The sequence below is a fragment of the Ochotona princeps genome, chromosome 18 (genome assembly GCF_030435755.1).
Source record: "Ochotona princeps isolate mOchPri1 chromosome 18, mOchPri1.hap1, whole genome shotgun sequence".
In the NCBI taxonomy this organism is placed as follows: Eukaryota; Metazoa; Chordata; class Mammalia; order Lagomorpha; family Ochotonidae; genus Ochotona; species Ochotona princeps.
This window is the reverse complement of record NC_080849.1, coordinates 30,594,607-30,610,691: the sequence shown is the minus strand read 5'-3', so window position 1 is coordinate 30,610,691 and position 16,085 is coordinate 30,594,607. Positions and strand designations below refer to the sequence as shown.

The following is a 16,085-nucleotide window of genomic DNA, read 5'->3' as shown; positions in this document are numbered from 1 at the left end:
AAGATGACAGAAAATTAGTAGAAACAGTCCTAAAATCAATTTATCAGTCTAAGGGGTCCAAGCTGTGAGACAGGAGTATAGAAGGACAGCTGTATAGAAGGAGGAAGAGGAACCAGGAAGAAAGACTGCAAGTTTTTTTCTTAAAGATTTATTATTATTATTGGAAATCCAGATATCCAGAGAGGAGGAGAGACAGAGAGGAAGATCTTCCATCCGATGTTTCACTCCCCAAGTGAGCCGCAACGGGCCGGTGCTGCGCCAATCCGATGCCAGGAACCAGGAACCTCTTCCGGGTCTCCCACATGGGTGCAGGGTCCCAAAGCTTTGGGCCGTCCTCGACTGCTTTCCCAGGCCACAAGCAGGAAGCTGGATGGGAAGTGGAGCTGCTGGGATTCAAACTGGTGCCCATATGGGATTCTGGTATGTTCAAGGCAAGGACTTTAGCCGCTAGGCCACGCCTCTGGGTCCTAAAGACTGAAAGTTTAATAGAATGTATCAGGAATACTTTCTCAGCCACTAGACAGTAAAAAAAATTCCTGATAAGATATAGGAATTCTGTATCTAGTCAAATTAAAGAATAAAGAAATATTTTCAAACATTTCAACTTCTCTAAAAATGTGGTAATTTCAAGCATCTTTCTTTGAGAGTTATAGAAATGTGATCCATTCAAGAGTCAATCAAGATTAATCGAAGAATCTAGGCAGTATAGAGGCAAAGAAGAGACCCAGGCGTACAGCTCAATAGAAAGGTTTCCATAAAAAAGAATGGAGATGCTAAAAAAAACTATCATTGTATAAAGAAGAATATCAAGTATCTACTAAAGAATTTGAGAAAATGTAATGATGGGCAGATAGAAAATTAAACAGACAAAAATATGATAATCAATGTCAGAAATAAAAAGGAATGTGTAAAACAAACAGAATCATAAAGCTCCAAGAGGCTTTCATGTGAATATTATTAAAGCTTCCTGTGAAATTGTGAAATTAATGTGGAATAATTAGGGAAAGGTGTGTGTGTGTGTGTGTGTGAGAGAGAGAGAGAGAGAGAGGGAGAGGGAGGGAGGGAGGAAGCATGGAAGAGAGAGTACACGGATCTAATAAAATGTGCAACAGCCAGATTCTCATTTTTCATAGTAGCAGCTATTAGACATGAACATTTGAAAATAAAAAAAATAGATATGAGGGACAGACGTTTGGGGTGACATTCCAAAATGCTGCTTGGGACACCCCATCCTATGCTGGAATGCCTAAATTTGAATCATAACTTTGTTTCTGATTCTAGACTCTTCCTAACATATGTCCTGTGAGATTAGTAATTAGGTCCTGCCACTTGTGTGGGAGGCCTGAATGGTGTTCCAGGCTACTGGCTTTGCCCTGACATCCTGATTTGCTGCAGGTGTTTGGGAAGTGGCCCAGAAAAGGAAAGATTCCCTCCTCTTTCTTTCCTTCTCTCTCTTCATACCATTCCACATTTACATAGATAGATAGATAGATAGATAGATAGATAGATAGATAGATATAGATAGATAGATATAGATAGATAGATAGATACATGCATACATACATACATACATATATACATAATATAGATAATTGACCTGAAGATGGCTGTCTCTGAGGTTGAAAGTTGAAGGGGATGATGAAGCTCTTAAGCTCTGTAGTTGCGTATGAATTTTAAACATATGTGCAAGCATGTTTATCAATATGTAAAATCAACTTTTCTGATTTCAACAAGTACTAGAGCTCAATGTTTTTTAAAAAATATTTATTTATTTTTATTTGAAAAACAGATTTTACAGAGAGAGGAGGAGGAGACAGTGAGAGAAGGTTTTCCATCTGCTAGCTCACTCCCCAAATGGTTGTAACAGCCAGAGCTGAGCTGATCCAAAGCCAAGAGCCAGTTGCCACTTCTGGGATTCCCAAGTGAGTGCAGGGTACTATGAACTTACGAAATCCTACTGCTTTCCAAGGCCCTAAACAGAAGGTTAATCAGAAGTGAAGCGGCTGAACACAAAAAGATGCCCATATTTTTGTGGTTGCACATGATGAAGGATTAGCTTACTATACCACTGCATCAGTCCCAGAGCTCAAAGGTCTTTAAGGTGCACTCCCCAAGTTTCTGGGAAATCCCTACAGGCCCCACAGGACCTACTAAAAGAGGGACAAATAGGGAGTGGCAACAGGACCTGCATTTGAGTTTCTGCTCAAAGACCCACACCTTGTCATTATTACATTTCAATGAACTATTTTCTCTGATTCCAAATGAAACAACAAATTCAAAAATTACTGTATACCCTTGTGCTCAACTAAAGAAAAACTCCCAAATTGACATGCTGGGTATAAACACCAAACTCCATCCAGTTTATCACCTGACATTTTCTATCACACCAACAGAATTTTCCCATTGTTTACCCTGGCCAACCCTCAAAAACCTTAGGTTAGAACTTGAGATTTAAATATAGAATGCAATTTAACTATAAATTTACATGGTTTTTAAATGATTATAACATATTTGTTTTGCTCCAAACTTAATTTTGCCCTCATTTCCTAAATGGCAACATATATGAGATGTACTGGCAGAGTTTAAATAAGTGACACATAGCAGCGACCTCTCTGTCCCAAGGAAGAGGCAGGAAGGACATTGTCACTGCACCTTGTAATAGACACGTGCATAGATGTGCTCCAGTTAGGAATGACTTTGTCTCAGAAGGAAAACTACTCAAACTAATGGAAAAATACAAGTCACCATTGGTCATACTGAAAATAATCTATGTATATTTTTCCAAATCATGAATGATATTTTATTGCTTCTGAGGCTCTAGAATCTCATTTTAAAAAATCCTTAAGTTCTTTAGTTTAAGAAATGTCAAATGTTGAGTGAGATACTCCTAAGCAAGTCATTTCCTCATTCTCTCCTTTCCTCTGCTCACTCTACAGTTGAAATTACATGCCTCTTCTGGGTACTTTATTTATTTCTCAATCTGAAATAACTAAAAGCTACTCTCCTAATATAATAAATACACATATTATTTTTAAATTAATGTAAAATAAATTTTGATATTTAAGCATTCAGTATTTTCTATATTAGCCTGCATATCCACTTGAGACTGACCATGATGCTTGAATGCATTATAACTCTTATTGGACAAATGAAGAAGTAGCCCATGTAGGTTGACCTCTCTGGATTGTTTAGCCTGTAGAGTAAAACTCATGTTTTCACAACATTGGCCTATTGGGCCAAATATCTCCTAATTAATTTTTAAAAATTGTTTCTAACAAAAGCAAATATATACATTTTTTAAAATTCCATATTACATTACTAGGATGGCCAACTTCTGATATTTCCAGACTTTGGCAGCTTTAGCACTGAAAATCCTACATCTCTAGAAATCTATTAATCCAAGTCAAACCAGGCTCATATAACAGTCAGCCCAAGAGACTGAACTGGACAGATATCAATCCTGGGAACTGAAAGAGATATATGAAATGAAATGTAAGAATGAAAACAAAATGGTCCAGAAAGAATATTAGAACAAAGCTAAAAGGGCCAACAATGTGGCAGGTAAAGCCACTGCCTGTAGTGCCAACATCCATTGTGGGCCCCAGCTGGAGTCCTGGAGGCTCTACTTCTGTTCCCTGCTAATGCACCTGGAATGGTAGCAGACGATGGCCTAAATCCCTGGACCTGGGGTCCCTGCACTCCACTGGGAGACCATGAAAAAGCTCCAGGCATCTGGCTTTGACCTGGCGCAGTCCCAGCATATGCAATCACCTGGGGAGTAAACCAGCTGATGGATGATCCCCCCCTGTTTCTCTCATTCTCTCTCTCTAACTCTGCCTTTCAAAAAAATGAATCTTGTTTAAGAAAAAACAGTAAATAGACCTAAATAGACCTCTGTACACATATCAAAGGAAATCAGTTTTAACAGCTGTAGCCCAACAATTAGCAATAACTTTTTTAAAAAAAAATTTATATCACCAAATCAATAGATTTAAGAACCATGTCAATATCATGCAGTGTCCAGAGACACACAGACTTGGCTACCAGAGCTTGTGAACTGAAGACTCTGTTAAGCATTTCATTTCATGATAACAGATCATCAGACTCAAAACAAGATGTCCTGTTGCTGTGTGTCCTATACTTGTCTAGATCTGTCTCTTCCCAAAGTCCAGTCTCACCTAAGTAGCTGCCACCTATTCTGGCTGCCACTCTGCTAGCACCAATGGGAGGCCCCATTCCATGCCTTGACCATCTGTTTGTATTCTCACCATTGCCTTGCAGACAGTTCTTGACACAGTGTGTTTCATTTTTTGCCCTTTCTTAACCCCACAGCAGCCCACTTCAGTGTTTTGCATGTGTTTCTTTCCATATTAGTGTGTCTCCATTTCATTGCACCCTCCCCCAAGCCAAAACAAGATGTCCACCTGCAACAAAGGAGGATAAGGGAATGAAGAAACACCACAATTATTCTTCAGGTTTGTGTGTATGCACGTGTGTGTGTATAAATTAGCAAAGACTATAACATTGTTATAGAAAATACAAAAAAACTGATTAAGGTATTTTTGAAAGGACCCGCAAGTTGTCTTATTAGGATTCCTTCTAGTATTGTTCTTTCTGTCGCTCATGGTCCTGACTACTTATGTGCTGGTTTCTAACCTCACCATTAGCCTGTTTCATTACACTTTCATTATTTCTCGTAATATGCCTACCAAATATACTGTGATTAATATGTTTGTCCATACTGACCTTTCCATGATTAGGATTATTTTCATAAAATAAGCACCTGCAGCAGGAGTTCATTTTGTCACATTGTTAAATTGATTGGCAATTATTAAGATTAGATTATACATAACAAGGTGCAATGTCCCTTTTGTTTTAACTGTGTGTACGTAAGATGTACAATGTGATAGCTTCAGTAATGTTATCCTGACATACGGACAATGTGAAGTGATAAAGCAAACTAACATAGTGTGCTTCATGCAGTTGCATGTATGTGTGTGCATCTGTGCACTGTAGGAGTGCATAGAATACACTCTCTTGGCAAATTACTAGTTTACAAAACAATGTGATTTATTTTAATGTTCATGCTATTCACAAGTTGTCTAAACTTCTTCATACTACATAGCATTGTACCTTTTACCTTATGTCCTACCAATCCTGCAATACCTGTTGTATCCCCAGTAACCAACATTTTATTCCCTTTCTAGGTATTTATATACATTTTATAATGTAAGTGAGATACAGTGGTATGTTTTCTGTATCTGGTATGTTTCATTTAGGATAATAACCTACAGATTCTTCTCGGTTGTCACAAATGATAGATTCTTTTTTAAGGCTTCATGGAATTCCATTGTATGCTATAAATCAGGTACTTAGAAAAAAGATTTATTTATTTGTACTAAAAAGGTAAATTTACAGAGAGAAGGAAAGACAGAGAGAAGGATCTTCCATCCACTGGTTCACTCCCCAAATTGCCACCACAGCCAGAGCTGAACTGTTCTAGAGTCAGGAGCCAAGAGCTTTTTCTGGGTCTCCCATGTGGGTGCAGGGTCCCAAGGCTTTGGGCTGTACTCTGCTGCTTTCCCAGGCCACAGGCAGGGAACTGGATGTAAAGTGGAGCAGCCAGGATACGAACCAGTACCCATATGGAATCCCTGCACATGCAAGGCAAGGATTTAGCCACTGAGCCATTGCACAGGGCCCTGTAAACGTTTCTTCACTCATTCCTTTGTCAACAAATGCTCTAGCTGTCTCCACATCTTCTTCATTGTGAATAATACTGCAATGAATACAGGAGTGAAGATATCATTATGAAAGTGGTGACTTCATTTCCTTGGGCATATACCCAGTCAAGGACTTCCTGGCTATATTTCTAAGTGAGTGGCATATAATAGGATTATGTATGGTATACTGTTGTTTTGAATGCTTTCCATATTTGCTGTTAGAGCTCCATTTTCAAATGTTGTGTGTATATATATATATATATATATATATATATATATATATATATATAGCTTTTCTGTTTTTTCTTAGATATTTTCTTTAATTATGTTTCAAATAACTATTACTCATGTTGATTAGTTTTTTGCTTTTAGAAAAACTATGATTCCCTCCTCCTCCCCCTCCCCCCAAAATTGCTTTTATATAAATGGCATATGCTTTTCAAAACAATATGCAGAAGGCATTTCTTTAAAATATGTATAAAATCAGTCACCAGATTCTTCATGCACACAATGCCTCACAGATCAACCAAATCCTGAGTGCAAACACCTTGTTTACCCCTGCCAGTAGCCTGCTATGAACATTTGCCATTCACAAAAGTGTGCCTATACAATCTATTTTTGGAGAACAGAGTATAGATTAACTGCTTGTTCTTGATAAATTAAGGTATCTCATTTGCCTGTTACGTGCCCAGTTTTCCTTGGAAGCTAGCCCTGGAAGCTATTTTTCTGATCAATTCTAACTCTCATGTTAGCACTTATGAAAAACAACATTTACTCATGACAAAGACTGAGTCCTGGCCATTATAAATCTTATCAGTTGCTTTGTGAAGGTTAAGGGAAAAAGAAGAAAAGTTCATTGTGCTCATTCAACCTTGTGTCTGCACTCAAGCTCCTTCTACTGTTGCAAAGTGGAGATAAAATTGGAAACAAGATATCTGATGACTGATGCACTATAAGGAATGGCAGTAACGATTCAATAAAGGGAACTGTTACAGTTTACTAGTTACCTGGAAATATCAGAAGACCCAACATTTCCTTTTAGCCTATTTTTCTTACACACCAGGAAGATCAAGTAATTTTTTTTTTTTTTAATTTGAGAGAGAGAGAGAGAGAGAAATTCCTATCCACTGTTTGACTCTCCCAAATACCTGCCAGGACAAAAAGGGGCCAGGCTGAAGCAGGGAGCCAGGAATTCACTGCAAACCTTATGTGTGACAGTGGCAGGACTCAGTCAATTGTGCCATCACCGTGGTCTCCAGGTTCTGCATTAGCAAGGAGCTGGAGGCAGATACGTAACCCAGGAATGCCAATAGGTAGCATGGGCTTGTTAACCTCTAGGCCCAATAACCACCCCAGAATAATGGATCGTAGCAAATTCACATGTATAGTGACTTTTAATGTGCCTCAGTAAAGGTGACTAGTACTTCATGTATCTTATATAATTTATTGATTAACTGCTTGAAGAGAGGCTAATTTTTCACCAAATAAGTGCAAAATGTGTTCATCTAAAATGTGTACCAATGCATTTTCACAGACTGAAATACACATTTTATGCAAGAAGTTCTTGAGTTTTGACAAGCATTTCTTGAGTATCAACTACGTGCTAAGGTCTGCACAAAGACAGAACTGAGTAGTAGGGCTTAATGTGGACGAGATGGCTTGAGACCAGTTCTGTCCACTCCTCTTCTTTAATTTGTGCTTGGACATCATCCGTTGGCCTTGGGGAGGAATGTTTTGGATAGCAGGAAAGAGAAACACAGCACAGATATTTCCTGAGCTGTGAGGCTCTTTTGTCCCCTTTATTTATAAATTTGTGAACTTCAAAAATACATACATGTAACTGGTAATGAAGAAATGCTTACTGAAACTTAATAAACTGCTTGTGTGAAAGTGTTATGTTTTAACCTGTGGAAAATAATGAATGAGCTTGTATATCAACTATCCATCTATCTATCTATTTACCTATCTATATAGACATATAGATAGATCTCTCTTGCAGTTTCCCAAAAATAATCTTTAGAGATAAGAGTAACGAAATTTTCTTTTTCCCCTTCCTCCTCCTTTTACTTTTGTAAAAATACTTTTGGTTTTGGGGTTAGACTAAGAGAATAAGCAAGCTGGTTGGTAGGTTATCCATCTAGAAGGGGCATCAAATATCACAGAAATAAGTTAGTAATAATATGCCAATTGATGAAGATTTTTCTCATGATTTCTTAAAATTTCCTTGCTCTGGATGCGGGGAAAGATAGTTTAAGGCAAAAAATATTAAGTCACCAACAAACTACCCAGCACAGCAAGTTCTCTTTCTGCAGTCAGCCTGTTGGATGTTTTTGAGCTGTCCACCAAGTGCCAGAGAGCAGCTGCAGCCACACACCACCCTGAGTCCAGCCAGCCCCAGAGGTGCCCGGAATCAGCAGCCACAGCCTGCTCAAGTTAAGAAACCCCAAATGCTTGGGGTTGAGATGTGTCAAATTCCCCAGATTAAAAACCTTTATCAGGCCTTGGAAGACCTTGTGTGAAAAGAGAAATTCATGTAATAAATTCAGTGTTGGGAACATAAAAAGCTTAGTTATTTGAAGTAACTGAAGATCATTTTGTCCCAGTGACCACTAGATAAATGTTACACATAAATGTATTAGCAGTGATTTAAAGACACCGTGTAAATAATCCCTGTCAGACTATTTGGTTCTCCCTTAATTCTCATTCACTTAATTTTATTTCTTTCATATATGTATGGGACTCCAACTCTCGCTCTCTCTTAGACACACACACACACACACACACACACACACACACATTTCCTAGCCCTTTCTGAACTTTTGTAAAACAATCCAGATGACAAAGCTTTGATAAGAAACTGGAAGTGTTTTCTATATTCTTTCTTCCAGCTGTTAGAATACAAAATACCGGTCAGCTAACATCAGTTTAATTCCTATCACCAGGCTTGTCTGTCCCAGGAAATTCATCCATTGAAATCCAGAACTAGTCCAGCAGTCAGGATGGTTTTTCTCTTCCTCAAATGGTCCCCAAGTCCTTTATTACATTTCAACTCAAGTTTTAGCAAAGATTTTCACTTTACTTTTTCCCTACAGCATTACATATGCTGAGTAAAAAATTACACATGGCAATTAAAACTTAAATGCTGTATTACAACACAACGACAAAAAAATGTTAATATCCTGGAATGTTTGCTTGATTGTTTTTAAAGAGTGAAAACGGAAAGAAAAAAGAAGGAAAGAAAGAAATCCAGGAGAGTTACTTGTTTGCATGGTGTATACCTTAGCAGTTATTCATCCAGAGTAACAGTACAGAACTTGAGCTGCTCTGTTTTCTGCTTGCAGGAATGCCAATCAGAGAACATTCTTTTTCAGGCAGCCAAGTTTGGAAGTCAGTTGGTTTCTGGCAGTAAGTAGGGGGAGGGGATGGCAGGGAAAAGCAGAGTCCTCTCTGATCTTCAGCTTGCTAGTGTTTCCCTAATAGCCCTCAAGGAAAGCGTCTTCTTTTACCCACGCAGAGACAGGTAAAAAGACAGCTGGGTAAAGCAGCATTTGATGAAACAGCGGAAGCTCAGAGGGAGGGGGTGGAGGAAGGGTGTTTGAAAGCCTGCCATTGGTGAGCTTACCAAAGGCATCTGCCAGTGGGACTTCAATGGAATGTGAAACCAAATCATTTTCAAGTTAAAGATAGACACAGTATACACCAGGATCTAGAGGCTGGCTTTTAAACTCACATCCCTCCCAAGAATTTCAGGGACTTCTATGATAGTCTCTGTTGTAATGAATAATGTGGTTAAGTTTGCTCTTTAAGCAACTAAGCTAAGAACTCATATGTGTTCTGGATGTACTGGGATGAAAAGGATTTCAAAGAGCATGGTGAGCATACACGAGGGTAAGTTAAAAGATGTTTTTGTTTTAGGTACATCGCTTCTCTGGGAGGGTTAATGTTTGGATTTTTCTTTGTGCTGATGTGAATGAAAAGGCAATAATGAAGATTGTTTTTCAGTGTTGTTACCTGTCTTAAGATTGGTGGTATTTTACTTTTTATGCAGTCTGAAAAAATAGGATATTTTAGCCTCATTTTGAAATTTACATACAGGTTTGTAACATCAGTTCTGCCTTTAACCTTGCTTGCTCTTCCTTCTGTTAACTCCTCGGTTTAGCAGCCTGAATTTATAGAGTTACAATGTCAGTGGTTCTGTGTGACAAGGGAAACTGAAGGTTACTGTGTCCATTTGTCATTGCATGAAACAGTGTTATTGTGAGATGGAGGTCAGTTGCCCTTGTGTAACCCTAAGTCAGCTCCTAATTAAAAAAAAAAAAAAAAACGAAAAGAAAAGAGAGAGAGGAAAAAGGTGCTTAAATGTGCATAAGGAGCTTTTGAAAGTGTTCTACTTTTAAAAAGCAACAGAGGAGCAAAGTGGCAATCTCCATCGAAGAGAACACTTTATTAATAGAAGTTATTTTTTTATGTTGCCTCATTAATTCCAAACAGGTTCTGTTCCTCTCGAGAGCTGATATTTGCTAAGTGAATGGAAGTATTTTGGTTGTACAGAGCCTGAGAGAAGAGGAGGAAGAAGGAGGGTTCTTGAATTGGCTATTACCGAGCTGTTTCAGAGAGTCACAAAGTTTTTGTGTTTTGGGGTTTTTTGTTTTGTTTTGTTTTGTTTTGTTTTCATTGCAGGAAAGAATAAAGAAACGTTAGCTCCCTCCACATTTTGCCCATGTATAGTTTTTGTTTCTTGTTGTGTCAGATGACCTCTCCCTCTGCTCTTGCCCAGCATTCCTTCTGAATAAATACTATCCATAATAGTCACTGAGTACATGGTGTGAATTGGAAATTCTACTTTATATGGGGAAAATAAAACTGCTGGTGCTCTTATAGCAGACTGTGAGGCTGAAGAGTTGTGAGATGTGATTGGCCTATGTTTGCTCTTTCCGGTAGACAAGATTCTAATGAACTCAGTTGACTTAACCAGGGACAAATCATAGATAACTTAATATGGAGCTTTCCTTCAACTTTGGTGGAATAAATCATATTTTGGTTATTCTTTTGAAATAAAAATGAACATGTTGATTGAGTCACTTGGTATTTTTTTTAACTTTTGAATAACCAAGTAAGGCCAACTGGAAGTGGAGTTGGCCCAGCTTCGTTTTGATCTCTCTTGGTTTCTCTGCTGGCTTCTTCCCCAACTCTGCTCTCTATTTCTCCCCTCTGATGAATATTAGTGCTCAGTTTCCCCCTTTTTCATGTCAGTCTTAAGGAAGAATCTGATTGCTGAGTGTTTTAAAGTCAGAGGACTACGTCCATTGGAAAATTATGCATTTCAAACTCTAAAATCTAATCACTTTGGGCAAATTGGGATATCAGACTCTTCAGTGATACTGGCAATGAACCCTTTAGGTTGCAAAATTTGCTGCTAATTTTTATTCTATGAACAGATGGAAATGTTGTAAGCTTTGCATGACACATGGGATGCCTGGTGACATTGTGTTAACCACCAATGCCCTAAATAGTTGGCAGTGGGAATGAAACTAACAAAAATCACAGGTGCTTCAAAAAAATCGAAGAGTGTGTACCTGTCTGTTCACCCCCCCACACACAGGTCTCCCTGCGAGCACATTTAGGCATATCTTCTTCCAAACTCATACATTTGTGATTCAATTATGAAAATGAATAAAAATTATATTAGGCTTATCAGTGTAGGGTTTTGTTTTATATCCAGTGTATGGAAATCTAATGTAAATTCTAAATGTAAAAAAAAATTTTACTTGTGACAAATGGTATTGGCAAGAAACAAAATAAATATTTCTGAACTATTTTTATGTCACTGTTATAGTATCTTATTCCCTGATAAAGCTGTTAGGTTTTTATTTCTTTGAAAATAGTAAGTGTATTTATTTAATAATGTGTCTGCTAACTATAATCTCTCAGATGATACTGAAAGTATTTCTATTATTTCTCTTCCTGCTTGTTCTTACTCATGGTGTCTTATTTCCTTGGTTGTTTGGATGTCATTGGTTATATGCTGGAAAGGTGTTTTTAATATTACTTGGAAGAGTAAGCTGAGATGTGAAGAGGATGCTGTTCGATCCCAAGAGGGCTTGACGTTGCTCCTGCCAGGCAACTGGGAGCAGTGTCACACCATAATCACCTCACACAAAGATTCAGCCCCTATTGTCCCGTGGCCAACTTTCTGACAAAGGGCAAGGCTGCAGATCAGCTTAGACTATGTCTACTATGACAAAAGGTATGACCATTGAATAGATCCCAGTGTGTGTTATTTAAAGACCCCACTTGAAGCCCTAGAACTTGGTGTTTTGCATGCAATTCCTAAGTCTTCTTGAATTCTTTCCCTGGTAAGTCCTATGCCCAAGGGCCAAACTTTATAAAAGCTGAGTTTCTCTCTCTCTGACTTCTGGGCTTACAAATTTTCATGTGCTAATTCACCTTTATCTTATTGGCTCTTTTTATAATTCCGTATTTTTACTTTCACTGCAATTGTCAGTCCAAATTATCTCACTGTCATTACCAGAATTGGAAATTCACTCTCCTGCCTTTACAGTCATTATGATTATTTGCACTTCTCATTCTTGAAAAGATATCAGCCTGATGATAGCATCCATGATTTTGAACAATTTCTTTGATTCTTTTTCTCTTTAGGTGTGGCCTGGTTTAACTGCACCTTTTGAAGCAAATAGCATGCATATGATGATTAGAAAACTCACATTTTCCGACTTTATATGATATGTCAAAGATGCCTAACAGTCCTTTCATTTGTCCCTGATTGGCCTCTTTCTTTAACAATCTTTTTCATCTCTGCTCCGCCCACTGCCATCTCTTTCAGCTGTTGCCTTGACTTCTGCTTTCTCTTGGCCCACACCCAGTATCTCCACATTCATAACACTAGCATAGGGATTATCTTTGTGGTGCTGTGGGTCAAACAGTTGCTTAATCCCATCATATGTCAAAGTGCCTGCTTTGAGTCACACCTCTGATTCAGTTTCAGCTTCCTGGTAATGCATTCGGAGAGCAATAGATGATGGCTCAAGTGCTTGGGTCCATGTCAGCCATGTGGAAGACTAAGATGGAGTTCTGAGTTCCTTGCTTTGCTCAGCCCTGGCTGTTGTAAACTCTTGAGAAGTGAATCAGCAAATTGAAAAGTGTTTCTCTCTCTCTCTCTCTCTCCTCTCTGTGTGTGTATTGTTCTGCCTCTCAAATAAATGAAAACAACTATACACTAAAAACAACAACAACACTTTCCCCCTTCTCCTTGCAGTTACTCTATTTTCATACCTATCCCATATTACTGTGACCTCTCCAAACTACACACACACACACACACACACACACACACAGAGCATGGGAATGACCTATCCACCTTCTTTTCCACACACAAGCAGCCTCCAGAAGTACCTCACAGAGCACACCTTGTGCACATGAACTTGGAAATTCTGTGTCTGTTTTTGTTTTTATGCTCATCTCCTTTGTGGAGAAATCCTAGTTCTCTTTCATGTGTTAGCTCACAAGTAACCTTCACTGTACTTTTTTTAATTGTATAGCTCACCTGCTAGTTTGGAGCACTTAATGACATAGATTGTAAGTTACTCATTTTTGTATTCTCAGTAACTGGTACACAGAAACCTCTCACTGCCTGCTTAAAGAAATAACACATAATATTTTTTCTTCCCCTTTCCTCCTTTTTATTTTTATTCAACATCTCACCGTTCTTTTTGAATTCTTAACTCATTGATTCATTTCATTTGAAAGACCTATGTGTTAGTTCACTCCCTAAATGCTCACAGTGGTCAGATCAGAACCAATAAGGAAGATCCCGGCCTGGGTCTGCCACATGGCTGGAAGGAATTCAGCAACTTGAAGCATTACCTGTCACCTCCCAGTGTGAACGCTGGCAGAAAGCTAGAAGCTGAAGCAGGGTGGGAATTGTCAGCCAGCACACCAATATAGAATATGGGTGTTCCAAACTGTCATAACTGCTACTCCAAATGTTGCCCCATCATTATTCTTTTAATCTTAAATGTTGGCTAGAGTAGTAGCCATCATTAATGAACTTATTTGTCAGGCAGGCTCAAGAGATCATGTTTGCTGCTGGTGGTTGTTTTGGGGAGAGAGGATTGTATATTTCCATTTTTGCCCAATGAAGTATATTGCTGACATAAGACATAGTATAAATTGAGTGTGATGAATTGGCCGTTTATTGTCAGAGATTGGTAGTCAAGAGTCATGAAGAGGGAAATCTGTGTTGAAGCCCTGACTGCACTCTGCATCCCAGCTTCCTGTGAATCTGCTTGGCAGTAGCCAGGATGGTTCAAGTCCCTGTGTTCCAGTTGCAGACATGGGAGATGTGAGCCAAGTTCCCAGCTCCTCACTCCAGCGTGCCTTTCTGGCATTTGGAGAATAAACCAGGCACAGTGAGCGCCTTCTGCCTCACTGCTTCTGTTTTTCTTGGTCTCTCTGCCTTTCAAATAAATAAAAGTGAGTGAGTTTTTAAAAAACTGGTTCTAAGTAAATTTTAAGTCATTTTTGCTTTTCTCAGCAATAATTGTTTCTGCTGAGAAAGCAGTTAGCACTTTATTACAATATAGTTTAAAGAGACCTGAACACATTCTAATGAATTAAATGCAATATATTTTTTGAATCATATGTTATATAAATATAAAATAGGAGTATATTTATTTGCATAAATACAGCTGAGCCACGCAGTCTTGCAAGACAAATACTGTGTGAGGGTGACTTAGAGACATCTTGAGTCTTGAAAGCTTTGTAAACGTGGGTGTATCTTAAGGAGAAGGAAAGGGCTACCTGTATTTTTCTTTTCCACTAGCACTTTCCTTTTTATGCATTCCCATATAATGTGATCACTATTGGTTTTATGGATGCTAAAGTAATTAACTCACAGAATTAATCACAGTTCAGGAAAATGGATACCTTAACTAGGTTTATTTAAGGACACAGTTTAAGAAATGAATCTTCTAATGCAAATGGTTTTGCATGTCTCACATCATTTCTTAACACACATTTATAGAAACATGTTTACTCACCAAAAGATGTTGCTAACACCTCAAATAAATGCAATGATTATCCTATCAGAGGCAGCCAATAGTTTGTAGGCAAGAGGCATATGTTGCTATTTTACTTTGTATGTGAGGAAAGACAGATGTAAAGCTAGGAAGCATTCCACATTCATGCAGTGTGGTATATCAAAAACAGGGTTGCCTTCTCACTTGTACCTTGCACCCATCAAGGAGTGCTGAAGACCTTTCTTCTTATTGCTAGTATTCCCTGGGATTGACCCATTTTTTTATGTTTCACATTTGCATGGCCACGGCTAACTTTACTTGGCTGGGAAGCACAATCCTACTGCCTGTGTGGAAAGAGAAAGGATTAGAATATTTAAGAGGAGGCTTAATGGGTTTCGCTCTGACAGATCATAGGCATCCCCATGCCTCCAGAATACTGGCAAGCTGGACTTCAAGCCTTAGACATCTCTGAACAGATCACACAGTAGATAGGCTGTCCACAGTCTGTTGCTCAAATCCTTGGTATATTTACATTGTTTGACATTCATTTCCATGGAGACTTTCAACTCTGTCGATCTTTGCCATCTCCCAAGTGTCTGTGACCTTTTCTGTCACAGCTTCTCCATTACTACAAAATCTTAGAATTTTATCTCACTGATTGCTCAGATTCCTGGCCATGAACTATTTCAGAAAAGTGGCAAGAGCCTGCTAGGACAATTCCAGCAAAGTGCAGAGAGAAAATTTGAAATGTTACTGGTTTCCCCATTCTACAAATTGCTCATGTGTAGTTGAGAAATGGAGAAACTTATTATTGGATGCAGTTCCCATGTCCCACTCCTAGTTTTATCAAAGACCTAGACTTATGATGAATGCTGCATAGGAATGGGGATGTGTGTTCCACACTGCAAATACATCATCTTATACAGTATTGATATCACTGATAGTTTACCTTTTCTTTAGCATTTAGTTTTAAGCACTAACAAGATAGAATTTGTGAAGATCAATGAGACTCTTAAAATTTTTGAAGTGGTTATCGTTAGGTAGTTTATCTTCTTAGGAGCAATAATCCTAGGAAATTATATTTATATGGTGGGGAGATAGATAATCATCCAGAATCAACTGAATTTGGTAAATTCTGTGTATCACATTTGCCTTTAGGATATTTAGATGAACATTAGTGTTAAGGGCTAATTCTAAAGCTCTAAAGAAGCATGCTTGACCTGTTAAACCAGTGTTTTTCATGGTAATTTGGGCACAGAACTTTAGATTAATAGATGCTAGAAAGGGAGAGGGTGAGGGAGAGAGATTATGTTTCAGCATAAAA

General features: G+C 38.4%; 1 protein-coding gene across 24 annotated transcripts in view; it reads left to right on the top strand.

The window, feature by feature from the left end:
- Window positions 1–9,123: 9,123 nt before the first annotated feature.
- The window catches only part of DTNA (dystrobrevin alpha), a 217,264-nt gene continuing 210,302 nt past the window's right edge, over window positions 9,124–16,085 (top strand). For 5 of the 24 annotated variants that reach the window (XM_058677191.1, XM_058677190.1, XM_058677196.1 and 2 more), the window contains exon 1: window positions 9,304–9,611. In XM_058677191.1, coding sequence (XP_058533174.1) covers window positions 9,562–9,611 — 50 coding nt within the window. In that variant the 5' untranslated portion in view covers window positions 9,304–9,561. Of the gene's footprint in view, window positions 9,244–9,300; window positions 9,612–16,085 lie in introns of those variants that run through there. The other 19 variants (XM_058677183.1, XM_058677182.1, XM_058677188.1 and 16 more) reach the window with 10 other exon arrangements.